The 14656-nt window shown below is 43.6% G+C and overlaps 1 protein-coding gene across 2 annotated transcripts in view; it reads right to left on the bottom strand.

The window, feature by feature from the left end:
* MANBA (mannosidase beta) overlaps nucleotides 1–14656 on the bottom strand; it is a 91723-nt gene that overhangs the window by 70872 nt on the left and 6195 nt on the right. Inside the window, exons 1-4 of one of the 2 annotated variants that reach the window (XM_036410344.2) lie at nucleotides 7726–8003; nucleotides 6574–6668; nucleotides 1715–1820; nucleotides 716–886 (exon numbers count right to left, since the gene is read on the bottom strand). In XM_036410344.2, coding sequence (XP_036266237.1) covers nucleotides 716–886; nucleotides 1715–1820; nucleotides 6574–6668; nucleotides 7726–7947 — 594 coding nt within the window. In that variant the 5' untranslated portion in view covers nucleotides 7948–8003. Of the gene's footprint in view, nucleotides 1–715; nucleotides 887–1714; nucleotides 1821–6573; nucleotides 6669–7725; nucleotides 8004–14656 lie in introns of those variants that run through there. The other variant, XM_036410353.2, reaches the window with a different exon arrangement.

The raw sequence follows: 14656 nt of genomic DNA, 5'->3' as shown, positions 1-14656 counted from the left end.
TTAAAAAGCTAAATATCACATAGCATACTAATCCAACCATAAACTAGAATCAATCCAAGTCATCTAGACGGACATCAGACTCAGAGAAAAATCCTCTTATAACTTTTGTTATCTTTTTTTGTATTTTATTAGAACCTACCAGTAAAATACAAGAACATGTCAGCAAATATATTGCCCTAGCCAGTTTGGCTCAGTGGATAGAGCATCAGCCTGCGGGCTGAAGTGTCCCAGGTTCAATTCTGGCCACGGGCATATGCCTAGGTTGTGGGCTCCATCCCCCATAGGGAGTTTAAAGGAGGCAGCCAATCAATGACCCTCTCTTATCATTGATGTTTCTCTCTCTCTACCTCTTCCTTCCCCTCTGAAATCAATAAAGAAATATATACTTTAAAAAAAAAAACCAAATATATTAATATTTTCAGAATGCTCCCTAGTAACAAGAATCACTAATAAATATGAGCCTTACAGTCTGGTGAAGAGTTTAATAAATCTAAATGTTGAAAAATAATTTGTAAAGTTACATTACCAGTCACCTATTTGACTTCTTTTTATAATGTCACTTAAGTTCTGACGCATGCATCAAGGAAAAACACTGACAAACAAAAATTCTCCACAAAAATTCATGTACTCTTTTGGTTCCTTTTTTTCCCCAAATCCCACTAAGGGGGCAAGAAAGGTTAAGATTAAGTCTCCCATCCATTTGCAAGACCATTACCTTTCGGATGAAGTTGACATGGCATTCCCCCTTCTGTACGCTGGGCGGGCAGTCTGGGGGCACCTCGTAGCGAATGTGAGCCCTGCTCTGCTGGGCCGCGTACAGCACCGGGGACTGGAAACGCAGCTCCAGGGAGTTTTGGGCTTGGATCACATAGGTCACATCAAAATTCTGAATTAAAAGGAAAGAACAAATATGGAATCAGCCTAGTGGGTAGCATTTTAGATATAGGCATATGTAAGATGGAAGAAGAGATGCATATAACAACCGAAATCTTTAGAGGGAGCCTTTTTGAAGGAGAAAGCACGTTTCCAAAATAGTCTAAGTGGCCGACTTTGAGCTATCACTGAGTACCTTCTCCTGTCCGAACATGGATTTCTAGGTTTCTCCTTCCGTCTTCACTGACAGATGATAGTCCTAGTGAACAGGGCACGTCGAAAATATATTTAGCTCTGTAATGTCTGCTCTGGCTATTTGCATATGGCCTTGAACTGTCAAGGATTTCCTAGACGCTTCACAACAGCCTGACTCTTTGCTATAAATAGCATGCGTTTCTAAGTCATAACTTATTTTTGTTTTAGAAAGCCTACCCTTGGAAGGGAAGAGAAATCAAAATGTGATCTCATAGTGCCATTATTCCAGAAAGGAAGGAACGTTTTCTTTTAAAACGGTGTGTCAAGTGTCACTTCCCATGAAGCTCTGGATCACTGAGTGATAGAGAAGGGAACAGCTTTTGTTGAATACTTCCCATGCGTCAAGCACTGTGCCAACCATTTTATACGGTGAGCTTACTAAGTCCTCACAACGACTCCATAGGGTTTGCAGCATTTTCATCATCCTACAAATGTGTCAACTGGGAAATAAAGTAACTTACACAGTGCGTCAAAAAGCTTGTACCAGCCTGCATGGGCAAATATACACTTACCTTTCTCTACTCGTAATAACAATGAACAAACACATACAAGTGGGGGGTTTTGCCTGATGTTACTTTGTACTTACGTATTTTCTGAACATGTTGTTTGTTCTCCCAATAAGAACATTATTGAAAAAGACCTCTGAAACTGTATCCACGCCCTCAAAAATCAAAATTACTTTTTGCCATTGGCTGAAAAAAAAAGAACAGATTGTTAAAACAAGATGTATAAAACATTAACTTAGATAAATCCTTTTTTTTTATTAGCTAAGAGTTTGGCTCAGTGGATAGAGCGTCGGTCTGCGGACTGAAAGGTCCCAGGTTCAATTCCGGTCAAGGGCATGTGCCTTGGCTGTGGGCACATCCCCAGTAAGAGGTGTGCAGGAGGCAGCTGGTCGATGTTTCTCTTTCATTGATGTTTCTAACTCTATTCCTCTCCCTTCCTCTGTGTAAAAAATCAATAAAATATATTTTTTAAAAAGAACTAGAGGAATTGTTTCAGAGAAAATGTACATCCTTAATAATCAGTTTCCACTGAAATCTTCAGAAGTATTAATTTAATACATTTTTATATTGAAGATGCTTATCTTCCTTCATAATATTCCAATCACCATAAAACCGTGAGAACAACTTACAATTTCCAAATTCACTTTTTTTCTAGAAAGCTTCACAAAGTTCTTTTAACAACCAAATTAAATAATAGACACAAAACGTTTTCACACACTATTAAATTCCCTGACACTACCTAAGAGAACGCATTAACCAACTAACCAGTGTCCCTGAGTGAACATCATGTGGTCAGCACTCTGCTAAGCCTCAGGGGAAAGTCTAAATTTAAGAAGACTGAGATCTGGTTGGCATTCAAGCCTAAAATCAAAGAGAAAACTCTGTGTCTTCTACTTTGTAGTACAGTCTTGTTGGACAGACTACGGTCCTTTTAGAGTTTATGTTATAAGGAAAGACTTTAAGAAAGAAACAAGAACTTAAAGAGGAATAAGGAATAGAATAAACCGTGGCATATCCACACGATAAAATCTAATTTGACAATTAGAAGAAACGAAGTACAGCATGTCCTTGAATAATGTCGTTTTGTTCTATGTCATTTCAGTATAACATTGAAGTGGGGGCGGTACCGATTCCGCAGGAGGCCACCATTGGGCAGAGCGTGCATGACCTCCCACGCTGTGTGGGTTTTCTCTGCGGACTCTGGTTTCCTCCCACCTCCCAAAGGTGAACGGGTGTCTAGACTGTGCCAGTGTGAGTGCCCGGAGGTGGAAGGGCGTCCCAGCCAGGGTGGGTCCCGCTTGCGCCCTGAGTTGCCTTGAGAGGGACCCTGAACTGAAATTAGTGGTTTGGAAAAATCATGATCTTATTTGTGCTTATTTATCTTTGTTAAATGTATGAAGCGCTCCTATTTATCTCAATTTTATGAGGGAAGGCGCGGGACGGGGGTGGGGAGTGGGGAGTGGGGAGAGGGGCGGGGGACTGGGGGGAGGGGGGGGCGGGGGCGCGGCCACGGTAAGAGATCAACCAAAGAACGTATATGCATGCATATGACCATAACCTATGGACACAGATGTTGGGGGTGAGAGCATGTGCTGGGAGGTGGGGGCGGCCAGGGAGTGGTCAGTAGGGGAAAAAGGAGACTTATGTAATACTTTCAACAATAAAGAATTTAAAATTTTTTTAAAAGGCAATGACTGGCCTGGCCAGTGTGCTCAGTGAGTACCCACCTATGAACCAGGAAGTCACAGTTTGATTCCTGATCAGGGCACAAGCCTGAATTGTGGGCTCGATCCTAGAGGAGGGGAGAGGGGGTGAAGGGGGGTGGAGGGGGGGGGGCAGAGCAGGGCACAAGGCAGCCAATCAATAATTCTCTCCATTATTGATGTTTTTCTATCTCTCTCTCTCCCTCTCCCTTCCTCTTTGAAATCAATTAAAAATATATAAATAAATAAATAAATACTTTTTAAAAAAAAAAAAAGGAAGTGACATATTGTTAAGTAAGAGCATCATGGTAAAAATCAGTATTTTGGGAAATGAGTCTAATGTTTCTACATATGAAAGACTGGAAAATAAAAAGAGCAAGCAAAAAATTTAGTTAGGCAGTTTTGGCCTAATCCCAGGCACACACTAATAAAGGTATAGGCAAAAGTAGAAACTTGAAAATGAGGGATAAGAGGCTGAATCCAGAGAAATGCTAGAGAAAAACTGACAGGACTCAGAAACAGACTGGATATAAGGGGATGAAGAAAAGGAATGATGAGACAAAAATACCTTAGGCATTGAAGATTGGGGAAATGGGATTACATTAAGAGAAACAATGAGGCTATTAGAATACAAAGTAAAATTTAAGTGGGAAAGTCCTTTGATTAAATTCTGGATATGTTGAGTTGACTGTGAAAGAAGACCCTTAATAGAGGTATTTAAGCATTATCCTATACTTGAGGCCCAGTGCATGAATTCATGCACTGGTGGGGTTCCTCTGGGTGGCTTGCAGGGATCGGGCCAAAACCCACAGTCCAACACCACCTGCAGCTCTTACCTGTCACTCCTGCTCATCCCAGCCCCACTGTGCCTGCCATGGGCTAGGGCCCAATCAGTCCCAATCAGGAGTGGCTCACCAGTCATAAGCCCTGTGTCTGGCTCCCTCCCAAGGGGAGTGGCCTGTGGGATCAGGCTGAAACCTGCTCTCTGACATGCCCCAAGGGTCCTGGATTGCAAGAGAGCACAGGCCAGGTGGAGGGGCCCCACCCATGCACAACTGGGCCAGGGAGGGACCACAGGAGGGCTCCAAGGCATGTCTGGCCCATCTCGCTCAGTCTCGATTGGCTGGACCCCAGCAGCAAGCTAATCTACCGGTGGGAGCTTCTGTCCCCTGGTGGTCAGTGCACCTCATAGCAAGCGGTTGAGCTGCCTTAGAATATCAATAGCATATTACACTTTGATTAGTTGTTCTGCCGTTCGGTCTATTTGCATATTACCCTTTTATTATATAGGATAATAAAATCCTAATATGCAAATCAACCCAACAGTGGAACAACTGGTCGCTATGATGTGCATTGACCACCATGGGGCAGATGCTCAACACAGGGGATGCCTCTTGGTAGTCAATCCACTCCCACAGGGGGAGCTCCGCTCAGCCAGAAGCCAGGCTCATGGCTGTGAGCATGGGAGCCTCTCCCACCTCTGCTGCAGGTGGGTGGTAAGGAGCGAGGGGTCCCGGACTGTAAGAGTCCTGAACTGCGAGAGGATGTCTGACTGCCAGCTTATGTCCAATAGGGCCTAAACTGGCAGTCAGACATTCCCTGAGGGGTCCTGGACTGCAAGAAGGCTCAGGATGAGCTAAGGGACCCATGCCCTCAAGTGCACCAATTTCGTGCATTGGCCTCTAGTCTGGAAAAAAGAGCCTGGACCACAGTAACGCTAATATTGAGCACCATATTCTGGCTTTATTTCTCTCTTTTTTCCCCCCGCATTTCATTCCTTTAAAAAATCTTGCCTCTGCAGACTAGAAATAAACATATAATAATAAAAAAAAGTTTGAGTCCAAATTTCAATGTCCAACAGTTCTGAGTCTTTATTTCTCTTTTAAAAGACAAGTAAATAATTAGCCAGAAAAGACCTATTAAAGGAACTGAAGCATTTTTTATTTATTTAGCAATAATAGTAATAGATATAATAGGGTTATATTCTGCTTCATAGACCATTACTGAAAACTAGAACATGCTTTTCCTCATGGCCTCACGAGATAATATGATACCAATGCAATAGTCTCAATGGCTGTTAATACCACACTCAATAAATGCTGTACCTCTGATCCTACTTGACAATATTATAAATATATATGTTCTGTTGATTACTGTGAGCAGGGAGGGGAAATGTATTGTAGGTAAGGGAATTGACCAGGTCTAAGTGACTTCATTATAACCACAGAAAAAAATGACTAAGACAATTTTTTTCTTTTTTAATCCTTACCTGAGGATATTTTTCCATTGATTTTTAGGGAGAGTAGAAGAGAGAGGGAAAGACAGAGAGAAGCATCAATGTGAGAGAAACACATTGATTGGTTGCCTCCTGTAGGATCCCCAAACCAGGGCTGGGGCTGGGGAGGAGCCTGCAGCCAAGATATGTCACCTTGACTGGAATTGAACCCGGGACCCTTTGGTCTGCAGGCTGACGCTTTATCCACTGAGCCAAACCGGCTGGGGTAATTAGGACATAATTTCATGACTCACAATCCATGACACCATCCTCATATATAAATCAAAATATAATCATATATTCACTTTTATAGTACAAGGCTTTGGTTGAACAACTCTCTGATACGCTACCTAAAAAGCAAGAGGTAGCCTGGCCAGAATGGGGTGGTTGAATGTTCACTATGAACCAGGAGGTCTCGGTTCGATTCCTGGCAGGGCACAGGCCTGGGTTTCAGGCTTGGATTCAGGCTCTGCCCCTAGTATGAAGTGTGCAGGAGGCAGCCGATCAGTGACATTTCTATCTCTCTCTCCTTCTCCCTTCCTCTCTGAAATCAATAAAAATATATTTAAAAAAACAACAACAACAATAACAACAAGAGATCATTGCAGAGACGGGGGGGGGGTGTCTTAAATAATAAAGAAAGAAATACATAAATAAAGATTAGATATATAGATATACACTTAATGGCCAGATTATTATGATCTCTGGATGCATAATAATTTGGCCACTCAGTGTATATTCTATATAATAAAAGGCTAATATGCAAATTGTTCCCTCAACCAGGAGTTCGACCAGCAGGCAGGCAGGCCAAGCACCCATATCTCCTAGGCTGGCCGGATTCCACCCATGCATGAATTCATGCACCAGGCCTCTAATACTGAGTGGCCAGGTTATTATGAGTTCAGAGATCATAATAATCTGGCCATTCAGTGTACAGATATAGATATACACACATACATACCTAATGTCAAAGGGGATCTGAAATTCCTTGCTATAGGTCCAGTTATCCAAGGAGATCCATCTGTAGTTAAGGTCATTAAATCTGTAGTAAGGATCCTGTTGATAAGAATTATGGTAGATGATTAAATATGCAAAAAATAAATTAATTAAACATGAAATAAATAATTAACAATAGCTACTTATCACCTAAAAATGAATGAACTCTTGGCTTAGGAGTACAAGCATTTCACATGACAGCAAATCTCATCCTCAAGGCTAAAGCTCCAACCAGTTAAGAAACAAAGTGAACACGGCATTCATATACTAAAAGTACTAAAATGCGTGTGTGATTTTTAAAGTTCAACAAAATATCTCAAATGAAAGAGCTCTGAAATATATAAATGACATAGTTTCTTTATCAAACAACATGTGCATGAGATTAAGACTGGCTTCCCTTGTTAAAACCAAGCTCAGAGCCTCCAAGGTGTTAGCATTAAATGAAAGGCAGACCTTCTGGTGTGCAGCCACCACCCCCTCACTGCCCTGAGGCTCTCTCTGTGCTTATCGCTGCTGCCATCTCAGCTGGCCTCCCGGGCAGATGTTTCTCCTCCACTGCCAGAACTCCCACTCCTCGGATTCACTTAGCATTTCCAAAGTTGTTTTTCACTCAGCTTTACTAAGAGAGCACAAGAAGGGTCTCTATAGTAGGGGTGTCGAACTCAATCAGAGAAGGGGCCAAAATCTAAAATCCAGCCTAAATTGCGGGCCGAATGATTTACTGAACAGTCATAAACTGTCATTGTGATGGAAACGCAGCGGAGTGCAGTGATGACAGCGCGGTGCGGGCCACATTGCAAGGCCTGGCGGGACGGATTTGGCCCGCGGGCCTTGTGTTTGACACATGTGCTATAGAGAATTCACAGGAAGCACAGATACCATCAAACTTCAGATTTCCTGGATTATCCCAGACCAGGTCAGCCAGCCCCAGGCCAAGTGCAGCTCACTACCTGTTTCTGTGTGGCCAGCAAAGTAAGAATGGACAGATGTCAACAAAAGAAAGTCTTAGTGGAGAACATGCCCATTCCTTTACCAAGTATATATGGCAGCTCTCATGCTACAATGGCATGGCCCAGAAAGCCTAATCCTTTGCCCTTCAATCAAAATGACTGCCAACCTCTGCCCAGGTGACCAGGTGACCAGGTGACCAGTCTGCTGGGTGTTCACGATGCTGTTCCAACGGAGGGTCCAGTCCCAAGTCCTCTCTTTCAATATCCTTAGGTCTCCTTCTCCTTCTCATTCTCCACCCTCTACCTCCCAGGTGAGGGCTCCCGGACAGGAGGCAGAACGGAAAGCGGTTAGCGGAGCTTTTCGGTGCATCTTCTATGTACATCCCCATAGCTGCTCAGGGGAAAACAGCGCGGACCAGAGGGCTTCTCCCTGACTGGGGCAGGCCCAGGGGCATTTCCTCAGGGACTGAAAGATAGAGACGGAAAAGCCGACTTTGTCAGGTTCCACAGAGGTAAGGGCTGGATGACCAAGTTAGGTCGGCAAAGGCCAGCTGGGCACCTGCCCAGAGCCCAAACCTGTAAGAGACACCTCGTCACTGGGTGTGTATCGAGGTGGTAAGAAAGATACCTGCCAGAAAGTGCTCCTGACGAGAAGGAAGATATATATATATATATATATATATATATATATATATATATATATAGAGAGAGAGAGAGAGAGAGAGAGAGAGAGAGAGAGAGAGAGAGAGAGAGAGAGAGAGAGTATGCAATTAGCCAGGACACCATAACGGTCACAACCGATCAGGAGGAGGAGGCTGTGCGTGCAGGTGAAACCCGGAGCAGAGACAGGGGGCTGCCAGAGTGGACACAGGCAGGGGGGTCTGGGGCTGCCCCAGCCGCAGCACACCAGCAGTCCTGCCTCTGTGCATGAGCTGCAGAGGAAACACCTTTTCTGACCGCTCATTGGCTAAGCTTCCTGTATGCTACCGGTAATATTCTTAGTAACTTGGGTAATAAGAATCCAAAAAGGTGATCTAGGGTTTTTCCACCTCACTTCTGGAGGAAAAAGCGAAGGTCCACTGCTGGAGGGGCTAAGAAGTATCATATCCTGCCCTAGCCGGTTTTGCCCAGTGTATAGAGCCTCAGCCTGCTGACCGCAGGATCCGTGTTCAATTCTGATCAAGGGCATGTACCTAGGTTTCAGGCTCCTCCCTGGCTGGGACCCAGGTCAGGGCTCATGCAGAAGGCAACAAATCAAAGTGTTCCTCTCACACTGATGTTTCTTTCTGTCTTTCCCTCTCTCTTTCACGCTCTCTAAAAATCAATGGAAACAACCGGGACCGGTTGTTTGGCTCAGTGGATAGAGTGTCGGCCTGTGGACTGAAGGGTCCCAGGTTCGATTCCGGACAAGGGCATGTACCTTGGTTGCGGGCACATCCCCAGGGTGGGGGGGGGGGGGGGGGGGGGAGAGGCAGCTGATCGATGATTCTCTCTCATCGATGTTTCTAACAATCTATCCCTCTCTCTTCCTCTCTGTGAAAAATCAATAAAATATATATTTTTTTAAAAAAACTTAAAAATCAATGGAAACATATCCTCAGGTGAGGATAAAAATAAAAAATAAAAAAATGTTATATCCTATGAAAAAGACATCTTGAAATTAAAAGTTATCATTTTTTTGTGGTGAAGGGATTGGAATCCATGTTGATGAAAACACCACGGCGGTCAACAGGGGCAGCAGCAGCAGCAGGATGACGGGGGTGGCCCCTTCCCCAGATCAGCTGGCTGCCTCCCACAGAGGACATCCCTTGAAGGCTCCCAGACTGTGAGGGAGGAAGGCTGAGCTGAGGGATGCCCCTCCAGTGCACGAATTTCATGCACCGGGCCTCCAGTATTTTGATAAGTTACTAGGGGGTGGAGTGGTTGAAGAGATTGACTAACAACCAGGAATCACCGAACTGATATATTTCTTTAACTTTTTAAAAATATGTTTTTATTTATTTCAGAGAGAGAACAGAAAAGAGAGAGATAGAAACCTCAATGATGAGAGAGAATCACTGAACCAAACAGAAACCTCCTGGTTCATGGATCAGTGCTTAACCACTGAGCCATACTGGCCAAGCCAAACTGACGTTGAAGGTCTGGTTTTGTTCTGCTAAATGAGGTGTACCAGAGCCAGCCAACTTGTTTCCTTTTCTGCTTTTCCCCACACACAGGACTTAGCCTCTCCAAGGAGTGAACAAATATGGAATAAATACTTAAGGACACAGGTTTGATGAGGCACCTAGTTATTAGCCTACCCATGTGTCTCCACCCAGCTCTATTTATAACTCTACACTATGGACTCGGCCCAATGCGCTAAAAATACTACGAGAAGGAAGTGTGAAGGCTAATGCAGTTGCAACATGTCCACCTGCTAAGCCTTAGGGCTGCTTTCAGGGCACAAGCCACCTTTCTGTCTAACAGATTCTTGAGGGAAGCTGCATGTCGAGTTTGAGGGGGCCATCTTCTCAAATACGTTTTTTTTCTAGGCAGAATTTAGAGGTTAAAATTTCTTCTTATTTAAAAAAAGCTGATCTGAAAAGGCTACCTACTGTTTGAGTCCTACTCCATGTCATTCTAAAACAGACAAAACTATAAAGACAGTGAAAGGGCCAGCGGTTGCCAGGAATCAGAGGGAAGAAAGGGATGAACAGACAGAGCAGAGCAGAGAGTGAAACTACTCTGAATGGTGCTGCAGTGGTGCATCCATATCATTATACATCTGCCAGATCCCAGAACGTACAACACCGAGAGTGAATGCTAATGTGAACGACAGCCTTTGAGTGACAACGATGCAGTGTCACTGTAGGCTCATTGGTAGTAATAAAGGTACCAGCCCTGATGAGGCTGTGCATGTGTGGGAGTGATGGAAACTGTCTGTATTTTCCATTCAATGTTGCTCTGAACCTAAAATTGCTCAAAAAAAAAAACCCCAAAAACTGAAGTCTTTATAAAAAATTCTCTTACTAAGAGAAAATACCTTAAAAGTAAAGGTGGCAGAGGCTTAGATTACATTTATATAATAACTCTTCTAAATGCTAAGCGAAAGCAACCCACTTAATTTGGTTCCAGGTTGCTCTGACCTCCCTGTGCTCATATTAAAATTCTGAGTCCCATTTAAGGCAAACAGTGGCTCAGTGTTGCATCTGATGACCCAGGACCCATGTAAGTTACCCAATTGTCAAGCAAACCCATGAAGCCTAAAAACAATAACAGTATAATTTGTTGACCATTTACTGTCAACCTCTAGGACAGGCACTAACACACTCTTATTTCCAAAGCAAACATGGGTAATATGCCATTTCATAGAGGACAGCACTAGCACTCCAAAAGATGGGGTGACTTTCCTGAGGTCCATCCAGGAAGGAAACCAACTCAGTCTAACACCAAGGTCTGCACTCTCCCAGCCACACGACTGTACCTCACGCCGCACACACTGACCCTTCACACCAGGGGATCACGCAACAACAGAAGCTGAGAGTTACTGCCTGGGACCCTGTGGGGCAGGTATTACCCTCACTCCTTTATTAAGACTCCAAAGCTCCAAGTCAAATGACTATTAAGTGGTGGATTACTGGTGCAGACCCAGCATCGCTGGCTCCAGGCCACATGCCTCAGCAATACCTGTCACTGCCATCCATGTCACAAATGCTGTCAGCAATCCCAATGCCAGTGCCACCTACCAAGTGGGAACCAGGAGATAAACAGGCCATGTGGGGCCTGAGCCAGTTGTTTATATTGTAATTGGTATTTACCACACTTACTATAAATCAACACTCTCTGTGTCACCCAACCATGCAAATGACAGTATAAGTCTCATTTTCTCTGGATGCTTCTGAACTACCTCTACCTATATCTGCATATAGACACATAGACTCCTTGTCTATATAAGGACTATCTCTTCTACTCCCAATTCTGCTTCAGTCCAATGTCTGGTTCTATCCCAGACATAATTATTTCAATGGAGAAAAGAAGAGTTTATAATCATTTCATGTACGTATTGTGTTCTTGGACACAGGCAAAAACAAATAAACCTAGTTTAAAGAACACTTATTCAAAAACAAGAAAATTGCTGAAACCGGTTTGGCTCAGTGGTAGAGCGTTGGTCTGCGGACTGAAAGGTCCCAGGTTCGATTCCCATCAAGGGCATGTACATTGGTTGTGGGCACATCCCTGGTGGGGGCGGTGCAAGAGGCAGCTGGTCGGTGTTTCTCTCTCATCAACGTTTCTAGCTCTCTACCCCTCTCCTCCTCTCTGTAAAAAATCAATAAAATATATTTTTTTTTTTAAACCAAGAAAATTAAACAACATATTACAATTCACCGATATTTGGTAAAACCTTAATTTGTAAAAAGCAAGAGATTGATAATTCAGGATATTGGTGGTGGGACTGGGAGGCGCGAGGTTATTGCAATGGTACTGGGAACGTGCAGGCTCATAAACTGAATAGCAGGCACGTGGGTATTCATTTAAATTAGACTTTAAAATTCATAAACACACACATGCATATAACTTTCCATGTGCTGAGTACTATATAAAAAAAAGAAAAAGAAATTGTTCATGGGAAGCTAAGCTACTTTCAACTAAGCTCAGTTTCTCTATTGTCAAATATGAGCTTCAGCCAAAACCAGTTTGGCTCAGTGGATAGAGCGTCAGTCTGTGGACTGAAAGGTCCCAGGTTCGATTCCGGTCAAGGGCATGTACACTGGTTGCGGGCACATCCCCGGTGAGGGGTGTGCAGGAGGCAGCTGGTCGATGATTCTCATTGATGTTTCTGGCTCTCTATCCCTTTCCCTTCCTCTCTGTGAAAAATCAATAAAATATATATTTTAAAATATATATATGAGCCTCAGCTACAATTCTCACTTCAGAGGATGCACATAGGTAAAAGAGATCTCAAGCTCATAAGTCATCAAAACATTTTAGTGAGCCCTAGCTGGTTTGGCTCAATGGATAGAGCGTCAACCTGCAGACCCCAAGGTTCCAGGTTTGATTCCAGTCAAGGGCACATCCCTGGGTTGCAGGCTTGGTCCAAAATGCAGGAGGCAGCCAATCAATGATTGCCGCTCATTATTGATGTTTCTATCTCTCTTCCTCTCTGAAATAAATAAAAATATATTTTAAAAAACATTTTAGTGAACTTAATATTTTTTTAAATGCTTAAACTACTAAATAGTGCTTATCAAATAACATACCTCTAGGTAAAAAGGGGTTACAATGTAAAGACATTTCTTATTTTATGACCAATGAAGATTTAAAGGGGGAATTTAAAAGAGGTAACAAGGCAGTTTTCTTAGCCCACTCCTAAGGGCCAGACTCATGAAAGTTTAGGATATGCCTTAACCAGTTTGACTCAGTAGATTGAGCATCGGCCTGCGGACTCAAGGGTACCAGGTTCGATTCCAGTCAAGGGCATGTACCTTGGTTGCAGGCACATCCCCAGTAGGGAGTGTGCAGGAGGCAGCTGATCGATGTTTCTCTCACATCGATGTTTCAAACTCTCTATCCCTCTCTTTTCCTCTCTGTAAAAAGAAAATCAATAAAATATATATGTTTTTTTTTTAAAGTTTAGGATAGATGCCTGAAGAGAGATTCATGACTGCTATGAAAGATCAGAGGAGAAGATCCAATCACACTTGCTCTCAGAGTGAGGACGGGCAGGGAAACAGACCCACAGCCATAGTTGCTGCCTCTGTGATGGGATGGGTTGGTGAGAACTCAGTGGGGAGCCCTGGCCAGGTGGCTCAGTAGGTAGGAGCACCTTCGGTACCCCACAGGGTGTGGTTTGGTTCCTGGTCAGGGCACACGCCCGGAAGGCCAGTTTAGTCCCTAGTTGGGACTCATTCGGAGGCAACCAATCACTATTTCTCCCTCACATCGATGTTTCTCTCTCTCCCTTCCTCTCTCTAAAATCAATAAATATATAATTGGTTGAGGATTTTTTTAAAACTACACAATATCAAACAAAATAAGGGAGGTGGGGCATAGTGGATGGGGGAACAAATAAAATGAGTCATGGAAATTTGAAGCCAGGTATTGGATAAATGGGAGTTCATTTAGCTACCGTTTTCACATTTGTTTGAAATTCACTAAAATAAAATGTTTTAAAAGTATATTCACATGGCAATTGCCTCTTGAATACTCAAAACGATACCAAAATATACATTTATCCACACAGGTGCACATATTTTATTGATGAGTGATAAAGACTGACTCCTGGCTCCTTGGACAGTGATTCAAACTAACTTGTTAATCACATGTGTAGCTACTGAGCTATAACCTTATAGTTTATATTTTATAAATTTACACATCTAAAAATATTCTTCTCTGACCATCTGTCCCAATTACATGTGAAGAATTAAGGTACTGATAAAATTTAGAGAAAAGTACTAAGCATCTGGTGCCTACCATTTTTAGTATATGTGTATCCATACTAATAAAAGGGTAATATGCTAATTAGACGTGAAGACCTTCCAGCCATCCTTCCAGACAAAGCCATGGTAGTGGGACTGAGGCAGAGGCGGTTAGGGGTGATTAGGCCAGAAGGGGAGGACAGTTGGGAGTGATTAGGCTGGGGGGGAGGAGGAGGCCAGTTGGGGGCGATCAGGCTGGTGGGGGGGGGCAGTTGGGGATGAGCAGGCCAGCAGTGGGGGCAGTTGAGGGCAATCAGTCCAGCGGGGGGGGGGGGGGGGGGGGGGGGGGGAGGTTAGGGGGCAGTTGGGGGTGAAGCAGACTGGCAGGCAGGCAGGTGAGTGGTTAGGAGCCAGCAGTCCTGGAATGTGAGAGGGATATCCGACTGCCTGTTTAGGCCCAATCCCTGTCTGGCAGTCAGACATCCCCCAAAGGGGTCCAAGATTGGATAGGGTGCAGGCTGGGCTGAGGGACACACCTCACCCCCACCGTGCATGAATTTCATGCAGCGGGCCACTAGTATTTATATATTTTCTTCTATTTTTAAGATTTTAAGAATACATCTTTATATAAAAATCTATGTAGTTACTAAAACTTATTCTAAAATTTATTCTAGATCTAATAAATACATAGATACAGAAAGGT

Source organism: Pipistrellus kuhlii, unplaced genomic scaffold, assembly GCF_014108245.1.
Source record: "Pipistrellus kuhlii isolate mPipKuh1 unplaced genomic scaffold, mPipKuh1.p scaffold_m20_p_1, whole genome shotgun sequence".
NCBI classification, from domain to species: Eukaryota; Metazoa; Chordata; class Mammalia; order Chiroptera; family Vespertilionidae; genus Pipistrellus; species Pipistrellus kuhlii.
Note: the sequence above shows the minus strand (reverse complement) of the source record. Positions and strands in the feature narration are given on the sequence as shown.